At 34.1% G+C, this 25,325-nt stretch overlaps 2 protein-coding genes and 1 pseudogene across 3 annotated transcripts; 2 read left to right on the top strand and 1 right to left on the bottom strand.

Annotated features, from left to right (window-relative positions):
* The first annotated feature begins 1,233 nt into the window (after window positions 1–1,233).
* On the top strand, window positions 1,234–5,739 carry LOC100512210 (olfactory receptor 10AG1-like). 2 transcript variants are annotated; one of them, XM_085002627.1, is made up of 2 exons: window positions 1,234–1,258; window positions 4,820–5,739. In XM_085002627.1, exons 1-2 carry the CDS (start codon window positions 1,234–1,236, stop codon window positions 5,737–5,739), a joined length of 945 nt encoding a protein of 314 aa, XP_084858753.1. The 2 variants fall into 2 exon arrangements, with proteins under 2 accessions (XP_084858753.1, XP_020937802.2); XM_021082143.2 differs by lacking the exon at window positions 1,234–1,258 and adding an exon at window positions 4,115–4,136 and having other exon boundaries at window positions 4,811–5,739.
* An 8,647-nt stretch (window positions 5,740–14,386) lies between these two features.
* On the top strand, window positions 14,387–15,346 carry LOC110258900 (olfactory receptor 10AG1-like). Its single transcript, XM_021082144.1, has one exon. It carries the CDS (start codon window positions 14,405–14,407, stop codon window positions 15,344–15,346), a length of 942 nt encoding a protein of 313 aa, XP_020937803.1. The 5' UTR covers window positions 14,387–14,404.
* Window positions 15,347–22,163: 6,817 nt separating this feature from the next.
* LOC100512582 (olfactory receptor 10AG1-like) lies at window positions 22,164–23,105 on the bottom strand (annotated as a pseudogene).
* Window positions 23,106–25,325: the final 2,220 nt, after the last annotated feature.

Raw genomic sequence — 25,325 nt, 5'->3', positions numbered from 1 at the left:
AAATTAAGATATAGAGAATTATATATTGAAATGGCATACAAGTGGCTATTAGAAGATCTCCTAAACGCAAATATGAATCAGAGCAACCCATAAAGAAAAAGGTGTATTTATGGATGCACCATGAGTATGAACTGAAAGGGACTGAGATCTTTCAAAATGAAAACAGATTTATTTGAAACCTGATTTTTTTCTTAAAAGGAAGGAAATAAAATGCATACACACAGAAACATAATAACTGTAATGAGCAGCACACACAAAAAAATACTACATATGTCACAAAGCAGGAAAAATGTGATCCATAAAAATGGAACAATTTAATCAATAGAAATAAACCACCAATAAAAAGGAGTAATGGTATTAGTACCCAGGGGCATAAATTAAATATTTACAACTATGAACAATTTCTTAAAGGGAAATATGTTCAATAAAGAAAAGTGAGAAAAAACATATTTTGGAGATGAAATAACTAAAATTAAATAAAAAATAAATTAAAAATAAAATAAATTTTTAGAAAGTATTCATAAAAATAAGTAAAATAATAAAAATAAAAATAAATTAAAGTTATCTAAGAAATCTAAAATTAAAATTTTCTGTGAAATTAATATCTCATTATTCACTGAAGGAGAAAATTTTAGAGAAATTAAAAACAGAAATAGTGTTAATACAGATTTAATAACAAAAACAGAACTTCAGAAACATTTAGTTCAGTGTCTTAAGATTTATTGTACATATTATTGGAATCTCAGAATGGTAGACTTGAAAAGCATTTAAACCATAACAGAAAAAAATTAAAAATAAAAGTTGGAACTATAAACCCCCAAATTAAATAATGTCAATAAAGTGTAAGAAGCATAAACATTCAGGAGTGCGAATAACATAATGAAGTTACAAAAAAAAGTGATAAAAAGGTAAAAGTAGGCAGAGGAAAAATTATATCATGACACTGGTAAAGATTTGATTAATGCAGATTTCAATTCAGAAATTAGAACAGAGAGAATGGATGACATTTTTAAGGATCTGGCCAAAAACATTGTCAATCTAAAATGATTTGTCTAACGAGATAATTTTGCAAAAGAGAAAGTGAAATTTAAAGAAAAAAATTTTATACAACTTAAAGGGAAAATATAGCACCAGCTAATTTGCAAACAAAAAATATTAAAGGAAGGTCTCTGACTGGGACAAAATAATACAGATTAAAATTTGGATCACCAAAAAGAGTGAAAAGATATCAAAATGGAAAATAAGACTGCTGATATTAATAGCATTTTTCATATTTTAAATGACATTTAAATTATAAATAGTGGTTGCAAACCAACAACAACAAAAAAAACCCAGTATCATGGTATTTATAAATTAATAAGAATAAAATGTCAATAATTCAAAACAAAAGATAGGATTGTGGAATTGGAGTATTTTCTTGGCTTGATGCTCTCCACATGCATTTCTGTTTTATTGACATACAGTAAACATTCCCTGACCTTCTCCTAGTGAAATCAGGTCACCATGAATTGACATGTAGATATATGTGATATGCCTATTATACATAAAGGCTCTTAAGAATATCTTTGCTTCCTTATTTTCTGTCTGTCTTTCCTTCTCAGTTTTCTGCATGCTGAAGATCCAAGAGGATGCTACCAAGAGAACTTGGCAATGGGGACTCTTAGATGAAAGCAGTCAGAGTTTCTTCATCACTGACAGCAAAAATTGTACTGTGATATGTTCACAAGATGCTTCTTTATTTTTGTTAACTGCTAATACATTTGATGCCTTGTCTCAGTTTTTAGCTTTGTTTTAAAGGGATGGTGATATTTAATGGAATAATGAAATATCCAATTTGTTATCCTAATTATAGAATCAGGATTAGATCAATAAAATCCAATAGACAATGGATGTTCAATTTGTCCCAGCCTGTAAGTAGCTGACAACATTATGTGAGGTGAATCCCTGAGTGCAGTTCTCATTTTTAAATCAACAAAGGACACCTACATGGATACCAAATCAGTCCTAATAAAGAGTTCAGAGGGTCGACGTGTGAGAGGCATGCTGTAAAGAGTGAAGGGACTGCTTAAAGTACAAAAAAAAAAAGCCAGTTTTAGAAACACTAATAGTGTTTCAAATTGTCAAACATCTCAAAATAGGAAGAAATGAATATGATGATAAATAGAAGTGGATATTGGACTTTTAACTTTGTACCTGATACATTACCTCCATACTTTCCCGGAAGTTGCTAAAATGGGAAAGGGCTTTTGACAGAAAAGCCTCTTTTATTTTCCTTAAATAATCTTGTTTAATTTTTGTTTTGGTTATTCATATATGTTTATTTTCCTTGAAAATGAATGATGAAAACATGTTTTTTTTTCTTTTAAAATGATTATTTTTAAGATGTCTTGATTTTGAATCAGCTAGATACCTTCGCTAATGCCTGAGTAGACATCCTACAGATAAACAGAACTATCTAAATTTTTGTCAGCAGATAAAACGTGCTCTAATTTCCACAAAAGTTAATCTAAGAACAAAAAGCTCCATTTCTGAAAAGGGATCTCACAACCCACTATAGTGAAGAGACCAAGCATATTACGTTCATGTGATAAAATATGAGCCACATTTTTCTAAAGGTATGAAAATTCTAGGGGTAAATTATTGGAGTAAAAACAGCAAAGGCAAGTCCACCCTGATTATTAAAGGTCTGAAATACAATAAATAGAATTTTTTTAAACTTTTTCCAGAAAATACTACCAGATGAGAAAGTGGTATTTTTCCACTAAGTTTCTACCCCTACAGAGGGGGAGGTTTTTGCCCAGAGAAGGATGGTTCATCTGCAGAGAAAATAGTTTTAAAAAATAAATTCAGGTGATTGCCAAAAAATAAATTCAGGTGATTGCCAAATTCAGGTGATTGCCAAAGTCTTGTAGAAATTAAGTTGATACACCAGAGAAGATATTTGTTCCCCAGGGTGAGCCAAACTACTTCCTATTTAAGAGCAGCTGATGTTCAAAACTCGCCTGAATATTGTAGAATGACAGTGACTTCCTGATTCAAAGCAGGGTAAAATTTACAGGTTGAAAAAACACCCATGGAGTTCCCATTGTGGATGAGTGGTTAACAAATCCAACTAGGAACCATGAGGTTGTGAGTTCGATCCCTGGCCTTGCTCAGTGGGTTAAGGGTCCAGCATTGCTGTGAGCTGTGGTGTAGGTCGTAGATGTGGCTTGGATGCCAGCTTGCTGTGTCTCTGGCGTAGGCCGGTGGCTTCAGCTCTGATTAGACCCCTAGCCTGGGAACCCCCATATGCCAATGGGTTGGCCCTAAAAGGACAAAAAGACAATAAATAAATATATAAAATAAAATAAAAATTAAAAAACTCCCACACTCGCGTAGACTGCTTCATGCAAATCCATGAAGGTAAGCTGTAATTTTGCTTTTATACTGTTTTATTTAAGAATAGTTCTAAATCTGAGGTTCAAGATACATAGAAAAATACAGGAAATTATGAAATTCTGTGATCTTTATCTGAAAACAAGTTAATGGCTTATGCTAACTAATATGATTCTTAACCTTCTTAATAGTCAAATAAAATTAGATGTATGTCAAATTATAGTAATAATGACATTTATAATTAAAATATTCACTTAAGGTAATTTTGAAAACTAGTGTTAATGGAAATAGGGAAATATGGTAGAATATTTGTGGTTCTGTTTTATTTGTCAAAGTATTAAGACAAAGACAATAGTTCATGGGATGAAAGGTGGAAATGGGTATAGCAGATTTAATGAAATGGGGAAATATATATTGGCTTGGGGAAGTTAGAGAATAAATGTCAGTAAAGTGTAAGGAGGATTGTCAGTAAGTGTTGACTGCCTGCTATTGAATGACATGAACATGAAGTGAAGTAAGACAGCGTGTGTGTTTGTGTGCATTTTAGTGTCACTCATATACTTTGACCATTTTTATGTCCAGAGTAAACAGTAATAGTATTTAATTCAAGTTTCATTTCTTAGATAAAATTGCAAAGGAAAAATAGAGGAAAGGAGTTGTATTTTGCTGCAATATCTATGACAACAGATCATAGAATCTCACATAAGTAAAGAGAAAAATATTTTAATATTTATAATAAATGGATAATATATATGAATTGAGTTAAAGGTTAATTCTTATTTGTCATACACTGTATGGTGGGTGTAAATAGGGAAAACTATTGGATAGTTTGATGGGACTAAGTCCTTCCATATTTAGCAAAACTAATGGGAAAGACACAAAAAAGAGAACAATAATATTACACACATTTATCCCCTCATTAACAAAAGATTGCTTTAAGAAAATTGATTCTCATTGGAATGTAAATGGAAGGACTTAGAACATTTTGAATAAGAATTAAACAAATGCTTTAAGGGAAAAGCTTTGAATTGAAAGAAGAGGGAATAAGTCAACTGATACAGAAAAGAAAATGATGGCTCCAAGGAAAAACAATAGAAAAAAAACCTGTATCATAATTCCACTTTTAATAGAGGTGAAATTAATGCCTCTTAATAGACATTAAGTACTAATGCACACTTATTATTTCTGGTATTATTACATCCAAGTGTAAAATATATGATTTTATTTCTTAGATTGATATTAACCACACATCAGTTCATTTCTAAGGTTTCAAATCTCTTCTCTTAGAAACAGAGCAAGGCAACAGTGACAATACTTTAAGAGACTTTATAAATAGACTCATACATTTAATCCAATTAATAGAACAGGAAAAGCATTAATTAATTAGCCATCTTGAATTTACCATATTTGCAGATGGGGAACAAATTAAAACCAGAAAACTCACACATCACTACAATAATGGAATTTGTTCTCTTGGATTTTTCCGATATTCCCAATCTCCAGTGGATCCTTTTGGGGATATTTTCAGTCATCTACCTGACCATTCTGATGTGCAATAGCGTCATAATACTGATAACAAGAATTGACTCCACTCTCCATATCCCCATGTATTTTTTTCTCAACAATTTTTCCTTTTTAGAAATCTGTTATGTAACAGTAACTATCCCAAGGATGCTCATGGACATTTTGACCCAGAAAGGACACATTTCTTTCATTGCTTGTGCTACACAAATGTGTTTTGTCCTCAGGTTTGGAGGCTCAGAGTGTCTGCTTCTGACCGTGATGGCCTATGACTGCTATGTGGCCATTTGTAACCCTCTTCACTACTGTCTTGTCATGAATCATAAGGTCTGTGTCCAGCTGGTCACTGCTTCCTGGCTCAGTGTGGTTCCTGTCATAATTGGGCAAACATGGCAGATTTTCTCTCTGCCCTTTTGTGGGTCCAATACAATTAATCATTTCTTCTGTGACCTCCCCCCAATATTCAAGCTTGCTTGTGGGGACACATTTGTGAATGAGATAGCAGTCTATGCAGTCGCTGTGGTGTTTATCATGGTTCCATTTCTGTTGATCGGTGTCTCCTATGGCCACATTAGCTCCAACATTCTGAAACTGTCATCAGCCAGAGGAAGGGCTAAAGCCTTCTCCACCTGCTCCTCCCACCTGACCGTTGTGGTTTTATTCTATGGAACAGCAAGCATCACTTATTTGCAACCCAAACCAAATCAAGCCGAAGGGACTGGGAAACTGATTTCTCTTTTCTACACTGTTTTGATCCCAACCTTGAATCCCATTATATATACTCTGAGGAACAAAGACATCATGGTGGCACTGAGAAAACTACTAACTAAGTTATTAACCTGATTTAAAGACTCAACATTACAGAAGGGGATTGCTTATCTTTGTCATGTAAATACATCAGAAAGATTTATTTTTGTGTTTCTATGTTCCTAAAAAATGATAGTTAATATCATCACTGCAACCTTGCATTATGTTAAAGGATTTTGTTTCATAGTATTGAGCTTCTGGGTAATCAAAGCACAAATTTTATCTCCATGGCAACCATCTAATCTGAAGACCCATCTTTCCTCTCACTGGGAACCATTGAGTTAAGAGATTGCCTGAGCATTATCATTAACTCAGAGCATCATATAACCAAGGGTTAGGATTATGCTCTGTGAGAACTTTTCTTTATCTTTCCCTTCACTTCAGATATATTTTCTGCCTTTCTCTGTACCTATCATTGGATTTAATCAATGAGGAAAAAAAAAACAGCAGCAGCCAAAGATGGGGGGAGCAGGGGAATCAATGTTGTCTTGCATTTTTTTTCTTTGTTTCGGTGTCTTGCAATTGTCCATGTACCTTAAAGACTACAAATTTTTGTATTCCTTCCTTTATTATGCCAACCCTGATTGTTCTCTCCTAACATCATTTTCTTCCTCTTGTAGCTTCAAGTTTTGCTTTGGTAATGTCTATTTAGTATTAGAAATTTTTGAAATTTTCACTATAAACTATCCATGTCAATGTGTGTTAGGTTCATGATGGCCCCTCTAAATATGTGTCCATTTAGAACCTACAAATGTGAATTTTTGTAGCTGTAATTAAGCTAAGGAGTGTGAAATAAGCTTATCCTAGTTTAAGGTGGGCATTAAATCCTATGACCAGTGTTCTTGGTTCTTATAAGGGTCAGAAAGAGAGATAAAGTTAAGAAAAGAGATACAGAGATGCAGAGAACATCACATGAAGATGGAGGCAGTGAATGGGAGTGATGCAACCATGAAGCAAAGCCTTCTCCACATGCTCTTCCCACCTGACCAGGATTTCTTCTCTTTGGAGAGAAATCCTGCTAGCACTGTGATTTTGGGCTCTGGCTTCCAGAAATATGAGGCGAATTTTTGTTGTTTTAAGCCACTCAATTTCTGATCATTTGTTAGAGTAGATCGAGGAAAGTAATACACCACGTAAACAGTGTTTCATTAAAGTGTTTTTCTTTAGGAGTTCCCACTGTAGTGCAATGCGTTAAGAATCCGACTGCAGCTGCCAGAGTTGCTGTGAATGCTTGGGTGGTCCCCAGCCCAGCACAGTGGGTTACATTATCCTGTGGTTCTCATTCAGTCCCTGGCCTGAGAACTTCCATATACTGAGGGTATGGCCAAAAAAAAGAAGAAAAAGTGTTGAACTCTGAATCCTCTGGAATAAATTATGTGTCTTTTTGAAGGCAGTGTTTTGTTTTTAATTTAAAATATTTATTCTTTTATTAAAAAACACTATCAATAAAACCTAATCTTGTAAAAATAATATTTGCCCAAGAATGACTATTACCTATGTTTCTTCAAAAGTGTTTGTTAAAGGTTTTTTTATTTTTTTATTTTTTGAGTAGTGCAAATGACAAGGTAAGCAAAAGGAAGGGGTTCTCGGCTGAAACATATTTGAAACTGGAGCACATCAACCACGTAACACTTCATAGCCTCGACTGCAATGTCTTAAAGCCACTTCACTGAAGAAATCCTAAGCTTTCCTGGCATGTGAGAAAAAAATGTAAAGATTGGTATAACAGGAGTTCATTTGTGCCATACATTAGATTCCAGATAAAAGTGAGCTGTAGCATAGGTCACAGAGCTGGCTCAGAGCATATGTTGCCCTGGCTGTGATGTAGGCCGGCAGTTCCAGCTCTGATTTGACCCCTAGCCTGGGAACTTCCATATGCCACAGGTGTGGACCTAAAAAAGAGAAAAAGGAAAAGAGAAAAAGAAACTAATTTTTAAGTAGGTCTCATATTTGCTCTTGATTAGAGACTGTTTACTGAAAAAATATAGTATATTTTATCCAGTCATTAAATACTGGACAAGATTTTGGGGGACACGTCCAAGAATGTCCACTTTTGCATTACTCATGTCAAAATCTTTATCAAATTGGATTGGAATATGTTTGAAATAATTTCATATGGAGAAAAACCAAATATTGACAGAAATTAATCAAAATGCCATTACATATAAGATGGAGAATATTTTTGAGTGAACAAGCCATAATGATAGCATACAGAACATTTCCATTAAGATAAAAAAGCAGAATTTAGAATACTCATTAAGTATGCATTTTTTCTATGTTTCTATTTCCAAATTTTTTAAATGAACGTGTTTAAAATGAAAAGAAAAACATAATATCCTTTATTATATTTATGTCACACTTCTATTTTTTCCTGAAACTAAATCAGAAATACGAATTGTGTTTTACCTAAAAAATCATCATCATCATCAATAGAAATATGATTCAAGATTGGTGATAGTGGAGTTCCCATCACGACTCAGTGGTTAACGAATCTAAGAACCATGAGGTTGCGGGTTGGATCCCTGGCCTTGCTCAATGGGTTAAGGATCTGACGTTGCTGTGAGCTGCGGTGTAGGTTGCATATGCAGCTGGAATCCCATGCTGCTGTGGGCGTGGCGTAGGCCAGCAGCTATAGCTCTGATTGGACCCCTAGACTGGGAACCTCCATATGCTGTGGGTGTGGCCCTGGAAAAGGCATAAAGAAAAAAAAAAAGATTGGTGATAGTATTGTATTGTTTTGGACAAATGAATCAATATTTCTATAAATGGACTTACCAAAAACTGTCACATATAATTCTCCAACATTTAAAACAAATGAAGACATGACATCCTTCTCTGGTTAACATGCACTGTTAGACTTTTTGTTGCTAGCACTATAATTAATTTGATAATTTTCATAAATTTGGTAAATTATAAACCTCATATTTTGAAGGCACCATAGCTCTGGGATAAGAAACAATAGAAAACAATATCAAAATTGTCTCATTAAGTTAGACAACCCATGTGATTATTCACACTTAAGTGTCCCACAATCTTTTGCAAGCACAAATTTGTTGCAATATCATGCTATTGCATATCTTTGTATCTCTGCATGCTTTATTGATTAGTTCAAGAAGTAAACACAAATGTGATATTGGTCAATAGTGCCTGCTTCCTCTCCACATACACAATGCATAGGAAAATGTCTCAGATATTTTAAAGACTAAATCATTGTTCAGATTACAATGTAATTAGTTTTTTTTCATAAATTAAGTTGTGTATCTGTCCCTTTCTTAAAAGGATAATTTATATCTCCTTTTTGTGAACTGTTACTTCAGCTTTTTCGTCTTTTATTCTATTTTGAATTTTTTCTCCATATTCAAAAATGAGCCAAGAGCATGTTATTTCAGATCCGAGGTATAATTATTTTTTCCATTATATCAATTCTATTTTAATTTATTTATGGGATTTCTTTTAATTATCCAGAATCATTTATTTGAACACAGGTATTTTTGTTTCAATTTTTGCGTCCTGCATTCTAAAGTATAAGTCAAACTGTGCTTACTCCAAAATGATTCCAAAACTATAAAAACTTTTTCTTAGAATGCTTTCATCACCTCACCCTCTAAAATATTTAAATCTGTGTGTCATTTTGGGTTTTTCCTATATAGCATAAGGTATTAAGAAAAGATTACTGTTTTTTCCTGCCCAGTCGTCCCAATAGCCTTTATTTTAAATGTCTGTATTTTACCAATTTGGTAGGTTATCTTTATTAAATGAAAAATTCTCACTTGTATTTGAGCCTTTTCTGGAATTTCTATTCTACTCCATCAGAAGATTTCTCTATTTATGCATAATACTGCACTGTCCCAATTATGGGGTTTTAGGACTCCAATTCAACATAGCTGAACAGCTTGGATGAGCATCTTCAGCAGCTCAGTCCTGGCCGGGCTCCCACACTCTTGCTTTGCTCTGTCTGTCACCTTTGGTCCACATGTGAAACTTTTCCCACCACTCACTCCTCTCTCAGATTATGGGAATAATCTCTGCCAGGTAGTTCCTGATGCTTTGTAATTAACTTTCCAAATACTCCCTGTTATCACATTACTATATGTGTCTTGCAAATATTGTCTCCTCATAATCATAGACTCTTATAAATTACAACTTACTGAATAATAGAAAGTAACCTCCCAAGTTTTTTTGTCGTGAAAAATTGGCTCTAAGCCAAGGTATTTAAACAATCTAAATGTTGAAAAAAATTCTCCTCCCCACGTTTGAAGCCGACAACTCACAGACTATTGGTTTGGTATCTTCCCCAGTATCTTAGCTGGACGTATTCCAGATCCTCATTTGATCATATGTAAAGCTCAAAAGCATTCACACCTTAAAAATATAAAATAAATTTAGGAAAGGATGGTGACAGGCTGCAAAAGGAAGGAAATTTTTTCTCCTATTCTGATTAATCTTGGGTTAAATTTTTAATTTTGAGCTACATTTCATACATTCGATGGCTAAATTTTGGGTTGCTGAAGTCAATGCCATGCTAGTTGTGTAGAGAAAAATATTTGCCATCAGAACATGTATCACAACAAATACACAGGCCAACCTTCTAACTAGGAATCAAGGAACCTATCAAACAGTTGGATCCATGTGACATATTCATAATCAATAAGGTAACAATTGGATATGGGTCAATTTTGAATGGTCCCAAATAATGTTAATCAACACCCTATTTGTATCTAGGAAATAGAATGCACTGTACCCCCTATTCCATGGAGAGGCTGAAGAAAAAGTAGTATGGGTAGAGTGAGAGCAATCTGGGGAAAATACTATACAGCAAATCAGAGTATACCAAAGTGATGGTTCTAATTAGAAATTTAAATGTATCAGGTGGAAGAGATCCCTGGGGTAGAGATAACTATTTTTACTTTGAAAGTACTTTATGTTTAGAAAGAACAGGGTATTTTAAAGGTGGATTGAAGAGCCTTGAGATACAAGTAATTTCACCTGCAGTAATTTAAATATTTAAATGCTCTCTAGTGAGAAAAATCAGCAACATCTCAAGAAAGGTAAAAAATTGCTTTATACTGAAATTAAGCTTTACTTCATATTTTAAAATGTAAAAATAATATTTAACACCTGGTAGAAAATGTGTACTTTTTAAAACACAACTCCTGTATATTTCTTATTCTATGAAATAAAATTTACAACAAAATAATGGCAATAAATAACAGTATTACATCATTTTGAATACTGAAAATTGTAAAGATTGTAGTATTTTTTTCTAGGTGTAGATAATATTACCAGAAGCTTAATTTCAACCCAATATATTGTAACTAATTAATGTTACATTTATGTATTCAGCTTAATATTGTAATAGGATATCTGAAGTAAAGCAATCCATAAAATAGGATTATAATCTTTGGGGAATCCAACAAACAACTATTTTAAAGAACAAAAAAGATATATTTGAGGACTAATAATAAAAATTATTTTAAGTCAATATTTATTTTAAGTTAATTTCAAGGATTTAGTTGCTAATTTATATCTCATATACAAACATGTTTGAAGTCTGCTTTATTTCACTCTTAAGAAATACATACATAAATCTTGCCTTTTCATGTTATACAAGATTTCATCACCAAAATGTTGGATTTGTACAATCAGAAATTATATTTTATTCAGCACTAGAATAATTATATTTAGGAAATAAGGAGGAAATCATTTGTTATTTTTTTTCATTTATAAAAGTGATACATAGAGATTTCCTATTGTGGCAGAGCAGAAAAAAATCTAATTAGTATCCATGAGAATGAGGGTTCGTTCCCTGGCCTTGATCAGTGGGTTAAGGATCTGGCATTGCTGTGAGCTGTGGTGTAGGTCACAGACGCCACTCAGATCCAGCATTGCTATGGCTATGGCATAGGCCAGCAGCTGTAGCTCCTATTTGACCCCTAGCCTGGGAACTTCCATGAACCAAAGGTTCATCCCTAAAAAAAGCAAAAAACAAATAAATTAACAACAAAAATAAAATACAAGTGATACATAAAGATTGGTATGTTATTCTTATTGTATATAAAATCTCCTTTTCCTCCTTTTTAAGAATGATGACTTAATTTAAAAGTGTCTATTGCTTTACTTAGTTCAGAATCAAATACTAAACACTGTATTATTAGTTGTATAAGCATTTTCTAAGATCTAAATTGATCCCAAGTTGGAAAATAATCACAGTCCTTACCTTTCAGATCATGTAGTGTTAGCAAAATAAAAGGCATACAAAAGGGATTAGCCAAATTGTAACAATATGTACACTCTTGGTATTATGTTTACAGATGAGAAATGATGATTTTAGTAACAAAAAGCTTGGCATAGAATTCACATTTTAAGAGCCTGGAATTTTTCTAACACTCTGATGATTGCTTTAAAATCTCATTCATTTAACCATGTGACAAGAATTTTTTTTCATTTTGACTAAGTAGAGAATAAAATTTAGATTGCTAAAATTTATTTATTTTCTTAGAGTACCGTTGATTTACAGTGTTGTGCCAATTTCTGCTATATAGCATAGTGACCCAGTCATACATAAACAATGACGCAGTCATACAAAAACTTAGTTTTTTATAACAACAATAATAGCTAGCTTTTCAATAGACTTTTATATATGCCAGGACTTCTCAAGTTGTTTCATATGTATTGATTGCATTAATAGTTATAACAACCCTAAGTGTTGGTATAGTTGCTAGCTAAGTTGTGAATGGAGAAAAGTGTGACACAAGGAGATTAAGTAATATGCAGGAGGTCACACAGCTAGCATATGGTGAAGCCATAATTCAATTCTGATCATCCAGATAGAACTATATTGTTTGTCCAGGACACTATACTTACACTATGTTGGTGGGCAAAGTCCAAATGCACAAGATGGAGAAATGACAGGCAGAGCTTGGACCAATCTTGAGTCAAGAGATGCTTGGGGTGCAATATCTAAGGATAAACTGACATTTAAGATGTCTCAATGCAGAGTCAGCTCTGGAAATGAGTGAGTGCCTCAAATATTGTACACAAGGACTATACTCATTTTTTCCTACTCCTGACTCTGATGAAAGGAAAAAAATGAAAAAAAAAAAATTACCAACAAGTAACTCAATAACTCTATTAAACACAATTTTGCTAGTAAATTTGTTGTATTTAAGAACATATTTCAGGAGTTCCCATGGTGGCTCAATGGTTAACAAATCTGACTAGGAACCACAAGGTTGTGGGTTCAATCCCTGGCCTTGCTCAGCGGGTTAAGAATCCGGTGTTGCCATGAGCTGTGGTGTAGGTTGCAATGCGGCTCAGATCCTGCGTTGCTATGGCTCTGGCGTAGGCTGATGGCTACAGCTCAGATTGGACCCCTAGCTTGGGAACCTCCATACGCCACAGGAGCAGCCCTAGAAAAGGCAAAAGGACAAAAAAAAAAAAAAAAAAAAAAGAACATATTTCACAATAATCATTATAGAACTGTAACTAATAAGTAATCATATTAAAATTAATAGTTAATTTTTTACCAATAGTATGTCATTTGATTATCATAAATAAGGAATAAAACCTTAGAAAGTGTAAACAATTGCTTAATATCACAGATAATAAATCATGAAGTTAGGATTCAAAGTCAAGTCCAATTAGAAAAAAAAAAGCCACTGACTTTCAATCACAAAACCAACCTGCAAATGATCAAGTTATCCTTCATTACAAATTTTTGATATTTTTAGCTCTAAGAAAAATGAGTTTAGAAACTGCTACCTGGCATATTTATGAGGAACCACAAAGAAAACAACAGCACATAGGGTAAAACATAAAGGCAATATATTTTCTCCCTCTGCCCACACACATACACACAGGTAATGAACACACTCCAAGCTACCCATTTTCCTAGGGTTACTCTCTTGATCTCCCCAACCCTGCACCAATAGCATGTGGAAGCTCCTGGGCCAGAGATCAAAGCCGTGCCATGGGAGTGATAGTGCTGGATCCTTAACCTGCTGAAACACAAGAGAACTTTTCTATTGATTATTTCTCTCTGTATCTTTGTTCCTAAGTAATGTTTCCAAGGTAAAACTCTCTTATACCTTCCACTTATTATTCTACCATAAGATATGTTTTATTCTCCTTTGTGCTGTGAAAGAAAATATTCTCACTTTCTCTCTCTCTCTCTCTGTCTACTGCCTAATCATATGAATCATATACAAGGGCATATGTGCTTAAGATAAAGTGATAGGAAGGGGATAAATGGTGAAATATGCAGTTGAAAATGTATGGGGAAGATAATTTCTGATATAGTCCTAGTAAAAATTACAGAGGAAATCACAGAGAAGTACAATAAGACCATCAGGAAACATGCATAATTACAAGTGAGATAATATGGCAACTCTCTGGATCTATATTTGACTATTGACTATCACCAATTTTTCCAGTGTCTGTGCTGAGCTGAGAATAAGTTGGTTTATTCTGGGCTGTATTCAGAAAGAATGACCTTAAAGGACATTTTAGGGGAATTTTTACAGTGATAATCTATAGGATATAAGTACAGAAAACAGAAAAAAATATAGTAACATACATATATAGTGACATTATTAAATTAGAAACACTGACAGTGAATAGGAAAACCAATTTCCATTAGAGAACGGTCACTAATTCATGAAGTTAAAATTAACAGCACATACTAAATGTATCCTTTCCACAGATGAACCACCAAGAAAAACCACCCGAAGAAAATCTAACTAAATTGATGGAATTCGTTCTCTTGGGCTTTACGGATGTTCCCCATCTTCAGTGGTTTCTTTTTGGGTTGTTTTTAGTCATCTATATCATTATCCTGATAAGTAATGGCATCATATTTTTAATAACAAAACTGGATCCTGCTCTCCAGACACCCATGTACTATTTCATCAGCAATTTTTCCTTTTTGGAAATCTGTTATGCTTCAGTTACTCTCCCTAGAATGCTCATTAATCTTTGGACCCAGAAAAGAACAATTTCTTTCATTGCCTGTGCTACACAAATGTGCTGTGTTCTTGTGCTGGCAGCCACAGAATGTTTCCTTCTGGCTGTGATGGCCTATGACCGCTATGTAGCCATTTGTAACCCTCTGCATTATCCTCTAATCATGAAACACAAAATGTGTATCCAGCTGGTGGCTGGCTCCTGGATCAGTGGAATTCCAGTCCAGATAGGGCAGACGTTTCAGATTTTCTCTTTGCCCTTTTGTGGTTCTAACCTCATCAACCACTTCTTCTGTGACATCCCCCCAATACTCAAGCTGGCCTGTGGGGACACCTTTGTAAATGAAATGATGGTCTCCACAGTTGCTGTGTTGTTTGTCACAGTTCCATTTCTCTTGATCCTTGTCTCCTATGGCAAACTCATCTCCACCATCCTCAAATTGTCATCAGCCACAAGTCGCACCAGAGCCTTTTCCACCTGCTCATCTCATCTTATGGTTGTTGTGTTGTTCTTTGGATCAGGCATGATTACCTATTTAAGACCCAGGACCAGCCACTCAGCAGGAACTGACAAAGTGCTTTCTCTCTTCTACACTATTGTGACTCCTATGATTAACCCCATGATATACAGTCTAAGGAACAAGGATGTCGTAAGGGCACTGAGAAAACTGCTATGTAAATAATTTATCTTATTAAAACTAAGTTTTATTTACAGAAATTGATTCTTTATATATTGGTATTGGAATTTTAACATGTTTAACTCTGTTTATACAATCATTTTTTTCCAAATTAAAATTACTTGTAATGTTTAATGTCTCACATAATACATTTATGTACCTGACAGTGAATAACAAATCATTCCCCTGGTTATTCTATAAGTTTACTGTGCAGTGTCCTCTCTCAGTAAGAAATTTAACAATGATTTATGCAATAGTCAATTGTCATATACAATAATCAATCCCTTTTTGGAAACTCTGTCATTTATTTCCATAGAATCGTAACAGCCATTTTAAGAAGCAGGTTGGCAATGAACATTAAATAAAAATATTTTGATTTAGTAACGACTATACAAGTAGTCAATTCTAAGAGAAAAATATCTTTCATTGGGAATGTAGCATTTTAAATAATTTTAGCATATAAATAACAGAACATATTAAGCATGATTTATGTTTATATCAGATAAATATTTCCACATAGTAACAGTTTGTTAAAATTAATATTACTATTAAAATATTTGCATATAATTATAAGAGAAATCCACAAGGATAGTTTTAAGAATATTTTCTTTTTTTTAATTTTCCCACTGTGCAGCAAGGGGATCAAGTTATCCTTACATGTATACATTACATTTTTTCCCCACCCTTTGTTCTGTTGCAACATGAGTATCTAGAGATAGTTCTCAATGCTACTCAGCAGGATCTCCTTGTAAATCTATTCTAAGTTGTCTCCTGATCCCTCCCACTACCTCCCTCTCCCATCAGGCAGCCACAAGTCTGTTTTCCACGTCCATGATTTTCTTTTCTGTGGAGATGTTCATTTGTGCTGGATATTAGATTCCAATTATAAGTGATATCATATGGTATTTGTCTTTGTCTTTCTGGCTCATTTTACTCAGTATGAGATTCTCTAGTTCCATCCATGTTGCTTTAACAATATTTTCTTAGAGATAGCACTTGCAATGCAAAATTCAGGGAGAAAAAAATAAACTTGAATTAAATATATCTGCTATAAACACAAATATGCTTAAACTTGCATACCACATACATGCACACATTGAAAGTAATTAATGTAAATACAATAATCAATGTTAATTGCATATATATCAAAGTAAAATTACTTATTATTGTCTTCTTATTTTTTATTAATATTTGTAGTTTATTACAATAAGTCTGTGTTTCATACAAACATGAAAAATAATAAATCTGTATCCACTGATTATTAGAAAAATTGTTATGATCAGTTGCTTATATTAGTTCTCTATTTATACTGAGGTAGTTGAACCTTATCTGTATTTATGCTTATCAAATGAACTATTTGTATGTAAAAAAAGAATGTGGTGATTCTTGTATCTGCTTTTAAAGTTTTTGTTCATAAGTGAAAAAAATCAGTTCTATTCATATATAGTTTCTATCAGAAACTATAAAAATATAATGGAGATGATTGGAGACAGGAAATAAATAGAAGAAAGAGAAACATAATAACTAAAAAAATTCTAGGAAATTTTTCAATTAGAAATTAGATAACTCCTGACACTATTACATGTGGAATGAAATGTGACAGATATTCAAGTTCTATCATTTTCACTGTCTCTCCTACCTAACAACAGAAAGACAAAAAAAAAAAAAAAAAAAAAAAAAAAGGCTGAGAGAGAGGAGTTAACTAACAAGGGGAAAATATTTAAATATATTAATAACTTTAAAAGATATGAACTGATCCAATAAATTTTAAGGAAAGGCAGATAAGGTATCTGTTCTTGGAGCAGTGTAATTACTATTTTTTGCAAGATAAGGAACTTCCATACCCCTCAAATCTGTGAGCACTATCAAAATTTGTTTTCTCACTTATATAGAAAACTTAAAAACAAAAACCTAAATATTCACCCATTCAGTGATAAAAGTAAACCAAAAATGCATGCCAAAAATTCTTTAAACATGACAAATATTTTTAGCTATACACGGGCTTTTTAAATTATAAATATCTTTATTTTCATGACAAAATTTTATTATTTGAATTGTATCATTCTTATAACAATCCATTTACAGTCCTAAAAAGGTATCTTCTTATTAACACAAACACAAACATTTATTTACATAAGACTCATGCTTGAGTGTGGTTTGTGTGTATGTGTATATGGGTTCCTCGGGAGAAAAATATTTGTTTTCTGGACTGAAGTCAGTTGTTAAGGGAGGAGCAGAGGTACATGTAGAATCTTTACAGTTTGATCTTGGGAGGGAAAACATCTGAATATATTAATAGTTTGAATTTGCATTAATAGCTATGGTTTCTTATATATTAAAGAATATGCAGGGCATAATGATAGACCATCTACTATCTCTCTTTTTTAAATATACTATATGGTATGTATTAATGCATATTATATACACTGCAGTTTTTGCTTGAAACAGTAAAGTGCTATTGGTAACTCTTATGTTGACAAATTGTTCCTTCAGCAGAGACATGCAAATTAAATTTAACTTCACTAAGTCAGATAATTAGTTCAGAGCATTTACAGAGAAATAGAATTGTTATTTCTATTTCAAGGAGATTAAACCCAAAAGCCTCTGGCTATGTCTCATTGTAATGGCCCTTCCCCCACACTGACCATCTGGGTCACTCCCTCCTAGAGAAGGAATGTCACCCATTCCTCAGGCCTCCTCTTTCTGACATGTTCCCCATGCAAAGAAGGTATTGCCCAAGACCAATCAGATCAAATATGCCCCATACAAAAATCAAACAACACCTAGCCTTACTCATGCATGGTGTAGGGGGCTGGGATAGGAGAAATTGGGTCTCCACTTGGGTTTGCATTGTGGGATATAAAGACAAGTGCAGAGTGAGTCTGGCACTCTTTTTTAACCTATATGCACATGAGTTCTCGCTCTCTCTCTCTGAAGATGTACTTTTGCTTTAATAAATTTGTAAAACATCTGCTGTTCCAAGCTTTACTGTGGTGAGATGGGGACTGAGGAAACTGTGACTCTATCAACATAATAAAATTAGAAGACAAAGGGAAGGTTGTCATGTGGACTAACAGTAGAATAAGAAAGAAAGAAATTATAAAATACAGTTTTCTGAAATATGAAACTGAAAATTCAAAGGAGGAGAATTGCTAAATTTTGCTGTAATAAGCCATATGCCTTTTATGTGTAAGGCAGATGATTGTGTGCGTGTGTGTGTGTGTGAGTGTGTGTGTACATGTGTGTATGTGCATGAGCATCAACACATTGTAGATGTTAATTTCTAGACAGTGTCATGCAACCGATTTATATTTCTGATGATTATAGTCATATACATACAGTGGTATATATTGTGTTCCTCGAGGATCATTATTCTATGACAGCCAAGATATTTGTCAAAGCAGTGTGTTTGCTAATTAATCAATAGGCCACCACATACATTTGATTTCCATTTCAGAACTATATACAAAGATTAGAAAACTGTTTCATAGTCTATAACAAAAGGAAAAGAGACTTCTGTGTATCTTTGCACTTTCTCTTTTAATGAGATCATATTTATAATTGAAATTAAACTAAGATAACATTTAATGAATTATCTCCTTTCTTTCTGTATGATAAGGAATGATAATAGATGACAATGGAAAATATATTACAAAAAATCAAAATTAGTTAATTAGTGAGAAAACAATTCTAGAGCATGAGTTTTTTTTTTATTGATTTTTATTTTTTCCATTATAACTGGTTTACTGTGTTCTGTCAATATTCTACTATACAGCAAAGTGACCCAGTCACATATACATGTATACATTCTTTTATTTCACATTATCATGCTCCATCATAAGTGACTAGACATAGTTCCTAGTGCTAGACCCCAGGATCTCATTGCTTATTCATTCCAAAGGCAATAGTTTGCATCTATCAACCCCAAATTCCCTGTCCATCCTACTCCCTCCCCCTCGCCCTTGGCAACCACAAGCCTGTTCTCCATGTCCATGAGTTTCTTTTCTGTGGAAAGTTTCGTCTGTGTCATATATTAGATTCCAAATAAGTGATGTCATGTGGTATTTGTCTTTCTCTTTCTGATTTACTTCACCTAATATGAAAGTCTCTAGTTCCATCCATGTTGCTGCAAATGGCATTATTTTGGTTTTTTACGGCTGAGAAATATTCCATTGTCAGTGGACAGTTAGGTTGTTTCCATGTCTTGGCTATTGTGAATAGTGCTTCAATGAACATGCAGGTGCATGTTTCAAGGAAAGTTTTGTCCAGATATATGCCCAAGAGTAGGATTGCTGGGTCATATGGTAGTTTCACGTATAATTTTCTAAGGTACTTCCATACTGTTTTCCATAGTGCTTGTACCAATTTACATTTCCACTAACAGTGCAGGGGGGTTCCCTTTTCTCCATACCCTATCCAGTATTTGTTATTTGCGCACTTATTAATGATGGCCATTCTGACTGGTGGTGTGAGGTGGCACCTCACAGTAGTTCTGATTTGCATTTCTCCAATCATCAGTGATGTGGAGCATTTTTTTCATGTGCTTATTGGCCACCTGTGTATCTTCCTTGGAGAAATGTCTATTCAGGTCTTTTGTCCATTTTTCCATTGGGTTGTTGGTTTTTTTTGCTGTTGGGTTGTATAAGTTGTTTGTATATTTTAGAGAGCCTGAGGTTTTGAAAATTGATTGTCTGGAAACAAGAAAAAAATAAAAAAGAAAAGAAAACAGCGTGATCTAAGAGTTGCTATATAGATAAATTTTGTTCCATGTCTACAAACAAAAATAGATGCTGAAAGCCCAGGAGCCCAACTAGTTTCTATATACACACCTTGAGAAGTCAAAACAGAATAAACTCTGCACAGAGGTTTAAAAAGGCAGGGAAATTTGTAAGCTGTTATAGAATGATTTGCATTGGAATTGTTAGGTTATTGCTAAAATAATGTTCATGTTTAAATATGTAGCCATTATCCTCTCAAAAACTAGATTTCATCAAATGTCTCCTTTTCCAATATACTTGAATTTTCAACAATACTCCTTAGGTCCACAATCGTCATTATATATTAATAATATTGCTATGAGATAATAGTATCTGGCTTTATTACCATTTTATTGACAGAGAAATTGATACAAAGAATAGTTGAGTTAGTCAAGAATGCAGGGTTGAGAATAAATCAGAAATAAAAATCTGTTATCTATTATCTTGGCTCCTGAACTTGTTCTGTTTTCATTATACTGTGTCATATGCTCATCTAAGAGGAGAAAAAAATTACATTCAAACAAAGAGCTTAATTATCTTCAATACTATCATCATCACGACCATGGAGAATGTGTTCAATCCTTGATACAAGAAAATCCATGAAGCAGATTATAACATTTACACTCATATATATGTATAAAAACAAAATGACACTGGGCACTGTGATAACTGATGGAAGGTTAAAATGCAAGCCCTTGAAATGAAAATTCAAACTTATTAACCAAATATTACAATTAGAGTGTAACCCCTTATAAAAAGAAACTTATCAGAAGGGACAAATACCTGCAAGAGGAGTTGAACCTTAAAAGTGACACAGTTATTCAATGATACAGTCCTCAAGTACTTATAAATATTTTTAGAAATAAGAAATTATACGTGACATCAAATCCCCCAAGTCTTTTTACATATTAGGATGTTCATGATTGATTATTTCTTCTCTGTCCTCTCTGGTAAAAAGAGTCTTATTTCATATAAATAAAACCAGGATGTGGAGTTCCCTTGTGGCACAGTGGGTTAAGGACCTGGTGTTAGCCCTGCAGTGGCTCAGGCAACTGCTATGGCATGGGTTCAGTCTTTGGCCTAGGAACTTGCATATGCTGGGTGAGGCTAAAAACAAAACAAAACAAAAAGTCAGTATAAAATGGGCGAGATTAATTACAGTTACACTAATTTTATTATAATTTGCAGACAGGTCTTAGTGGACATTTTCTATGTGTGTATATTACTATTTTAGAGGTTTAGTAACTGTGAATCTTTGTTTTAGCTTTTCTTTCTGCCTTTCTATGTTTCAAATGTTTTCTTTTTCAATGGTGTGAGAACACTCAAAGCCTTTATTTTTTTTCCACTGCAACTTTGAAAAATCTAGTGAGCTGTAGCAAAGAAGTTGGAATTGCCTTTCAGCAACTGGTGAATATAGTTAAAGGAGTATGACAGAGCCAGATAAGATCTCTGATAGTCAGTTGCCATGGACTCTGGAAAGAAGGAGGAAACAAAGAGCCAGACATTCAGCTCCCTCTAGAGATACATGGAAACATTTTCTTAATTTGTACTAAGAAAGAGGGTGCAATTAAAGGTTTTTACTCTGTTTGTAAATTTTGTTTCATAATTAAACATATGATATAGGATTTAGTCTTGCGTCCACTCCCTCAACACATCTAGAGTAAACATACCATGAAAATAATGTGTGTCATAAAGAGAGATGAAATTGCCAGCATATTTTTAGTAGCTGAAAATTGTAAAGAAAAACCCTATTTCTTCTACTCATTTTAAAACACAATTCTAACAGTTTAAATTATCTAAAAGTGTTGTAGGTGGGTAAATTTATAATGTTTTGTAAAAAAGTGGATTTATTCTAGAGAATAGAGCATTTGCAAATTAAATAATTTGCTTATTAAAATGCAGTCACAAGTGACTTTAGGCAGGGAATGAAAATACATAATAATTGTAAGTGATATTATAATAATTGTGAATGATTACACTATCAGTAAACATAGGAAGAGTGAAATTAAATCATAGTTCTGTGATAGCTATGAGCCATATTTATTTAAAAGTGAACTTCAAGATCCTCACACTAAATTCTTAAGTAATAATTTCTTCAAAGCTGCAATTACATCCTTATTTCTAAGCCTGTAGATTAAGGGGTTAAAGAGTGGAGTCACAGTAGTGTAGAAAACGGAGAGCATTTTGCCAGTTCCTGCAGAATGATTTGATTTGGGCCATAACTAGGTGATAGTAACAGAGCCAAAGAACAAAAGCACAACTATCAGATGAGAAGAACAGGTGGAGAAGGCTTTGGACCGACCTGTGGCTTAGGGCAACTTTAAGATGGTAGAAACTATTTGGACATAAGAGCCCAGTATCAGTAGAAAAGGAATCATGGCAAATAGTACAGTAACTACATAAACACATATCTCATTAAGCGCAGTGTCCCAACAGGCCTGCTGGATCAATGGGGGGATGTCACAGAAAAAGTGGCGGATTTGGTTGGAATCACAGAAAGGCAGTGAGAACACCTGACATGTCTGCCTTATCTGGACCGGAATTCCACTGAACCAGGCAGCAACAGCCAACTGGACGCATAATGCATAATGCAGAGGGTTGCAAATGGACACATAGCGGTCATAGGCCATCACTGCCAGAAGGAATGCCTCTGTGGCACCCTGAACAAGGAAGAAGCACATTTGGGTGGCATAGCTTAGTAAAGAAATGCTTCTCTCTTGAGTCCAAAGGTTCATTAGAATCCTGGGGAGAGTGACAGACACATAACAGATTTCCAGAGAGGAAAAATTTGCCAGGAAGAAATACATGGGTGTTTGGAGAACAGAGTCCATCCTTGTGATTATTATGATAAGACCATTTCCTGTTAAGATGAATATATAGACAAGAAAGAAAAGTCCAAATAGAAGCCCCTGGAGGTTTGGAAGTTCAGAAAATCCCAGAACAAACACCATGACAGAAGAGAAATTGCCTTCTGATATTTGGTCCCTAAGCATCTGTAAAAATAAAGAATTCAGCCCACAAAGTCATTTTATCTGCCTGAACTGCAGTTTGCTCAACTATGAAATATGTCTGTACACTATGCTTTCATAAGTCACAAAGTCATTAAGAATGAGTCCTATCAAAACAACTAAATTGACATTAAATGTTAGTTTTTCTAAAAAGTTCATTATCTCTCAAAACATAATCCATCAGTGGGAGTCCCCATCGTGGCTCAGTGGTAACGAACCCGGCTAGCATCCATGAGGGTTCGGGTTCAATCACTGGCCTCACTCAGGGGGTTAAGGATCCAGTGTTGTGTGAGCTGGGGTGTAGCTATCAGACATGGCTGGGATCCTGAGTTGCAGTGGCTGTGGCATAGGCCAGATCTGATTCAGCCCCCAGCCTGGGAAATTCCATATGTTGCAGGTGTGGCCCTAGAAAGAAAAAAAAAATTCCATCGGAAAACATTCCTATCAGGAATTAAATCTGCTGAGAGATGGCTGTGTTTTCTTGTTCCCACAATTAAATTGATGTTTTGTTATTTAGCTTTGTGATAGGAATATCAAAATCTAATTTGAATTAAGTTAATGAAAATAAATTAAAAATAAAAGTAATGACATTAATTATACAAAGAGGTTTGACAAAATTTGTTTGTAATATCCTTTTCCATCAATTCTTTTTTCTATTGTTATTACTTTTAAAATAATTTTATTTAATCATATTTTGATTTAAGCAGTCTCAAATTATTTTTAGATATACCATAGAGTTATAATATAAAAAATAAGCTGGAAAAGGTGATTAGGGGATGATTGTGATTTTTTTGCATTCTAAGAATTCTTTTTTTTTTTTTTTTTTTTTGCTTTTTAGAGCCACACCTGCAGCGTTTCAAGGTTCTCAGGCTAGGGGTTGAATTGGAGTTGCAGCTTCTAGCCTATACCACAGCCACTGCAACTCAGGATCCCAGCCACATTTTCAACCTACACAACAGCTCACAGCAATGCTTGATCTTAACCAACTGAGTGAGACCAGGAATCAAACCTGCAACCTTGTGGATTCTAGTTGGATAAGTTAACAGAGCCACATAGGGAACTCCTGTATGCTAACAATTCTTATAGTCAGTTTCTTTCAATTGAAAGAAGTCATAAATTACTCAGTTACAAAGATATTTATCAGATCTCAAAAACTGCTTTTGCATTGTAGTTTTAATTCTTGGGATCTATAGCCATGCTTTTGGTTCAAAACATGGTAATGGAGGAAAAGAAATATCAAAGGGTTTTTGAGTCCAAGCAGAAGGCTGTCCTTCCAACTCCTGTTTGCCTATTTCCAACCTTTTCCACTAAAGTGGTCTATAAATGGCACATGGGTCCCAGGTCCTTTATCAGGTTCTCCTAGGCCATCCAAGTCTTTCGTGAAGTCTGTTGTCTCAAAACACATTTTCTCTCTAAGAAACACATTGTACAAATATTTCTGTGATACCAACAGCACACAGTTGCACTCTGTAAGAGTTTGATTCACAAAGTGCAGAGACCTTGTGGTCTCTGCAGCTATCCTACTTACGGTGCTGAATAAAAGGACTTGCACATATTCCACCATCTAAGGGTTGTATTAGAGCATGCAGCTTCTTGAAGATAGCCTTGTATGGAGGAAGACATTACTTGAAATAAGCTTGAAAACTATCAACAAAGTTGGTAAAAACAGGAAACTAATGAGTACCTGCAGTGATTCACCACTACATTAGATATATTTCACAGATACTGTCTTATTTAATCTTCACGATCGTGCTGTGAGGCAATTCTGTCACCATTTTACTTAGGAGTAAATTTTAACTTATGTTTGTTATATTAATCAGCCAAGGTCACAGCCAGGAAATGGTGTTGTTGAGATTTAATGGCAGTCTTTTAAAACTCAAAAATCTAAGTTACTTTTACTATAACAGGTAATAATACCAAGGGACCCCAGAATGTAATGTTTGTATGGTATATCCTCCCAGGTTATAATGTATGTAATAACCCAGTAAGTATTTGATTTATGAATTAGTAACAATTTTCATTATAAATTAGTTGTATTGGATAGTTCATTAATAATTGTGGAGAATATGCTGTTCTCATTCTTGTGCTTTGCGTTCACATCAGCTTCTCCCCTCACACTGAAGTCCTGTATTTTTTTTTTGTCTTTTTTTTTTTTTTTTGCTGAACTCATAGTATGTGGAAGTTCCTGGCCCAGGAATTGAACCCATGCCACAGCAGTGA

Source organism: Sus scrofa, chromosome 1 (assembly GCF_054392235.1).
Source record: "Sus scrofa isolate SSC_HxYL_T2T_F1_AM1 chromosome 1, Sscrofa_HxYL_maternal_Yorkshire_Landrace_v2.0, whole genome shotgun sequence".
Lineage (NCBI taxonomy): Eukaryota > Metazoa > Chordata > Mammalia > Artiodactyla > Suidae > Sus > Sus scrofa.
Note: the sequence above shows the minus strand (reverse complement) of the source record. Positions and strands in the feature narration are given on the sequence as shown.

What these genes read in the sequence shown, in the direction of transcription:
- LOC100512210 (XM_021082143.2), top strand. Translation starts at nt 4,115, where the DNA reads ATGGATAATATATATGAATTGA. An exon ending in GGATAATATATATGAATTGA is followed by an intron (nt 4,137 to 4,810) that starts GTTAAAGGTTAA and finishes AATTAAAACCAG; the next exon opens with AAAACTCACACATCACTACA.
- LOC110258900 (XM_021082144.1), top strand. Translation starts at nt 14,405, where the DNA reads ATGAACCACCAAGAAAAACCACCCGAAGAAAATCTAACTAAATTGATG.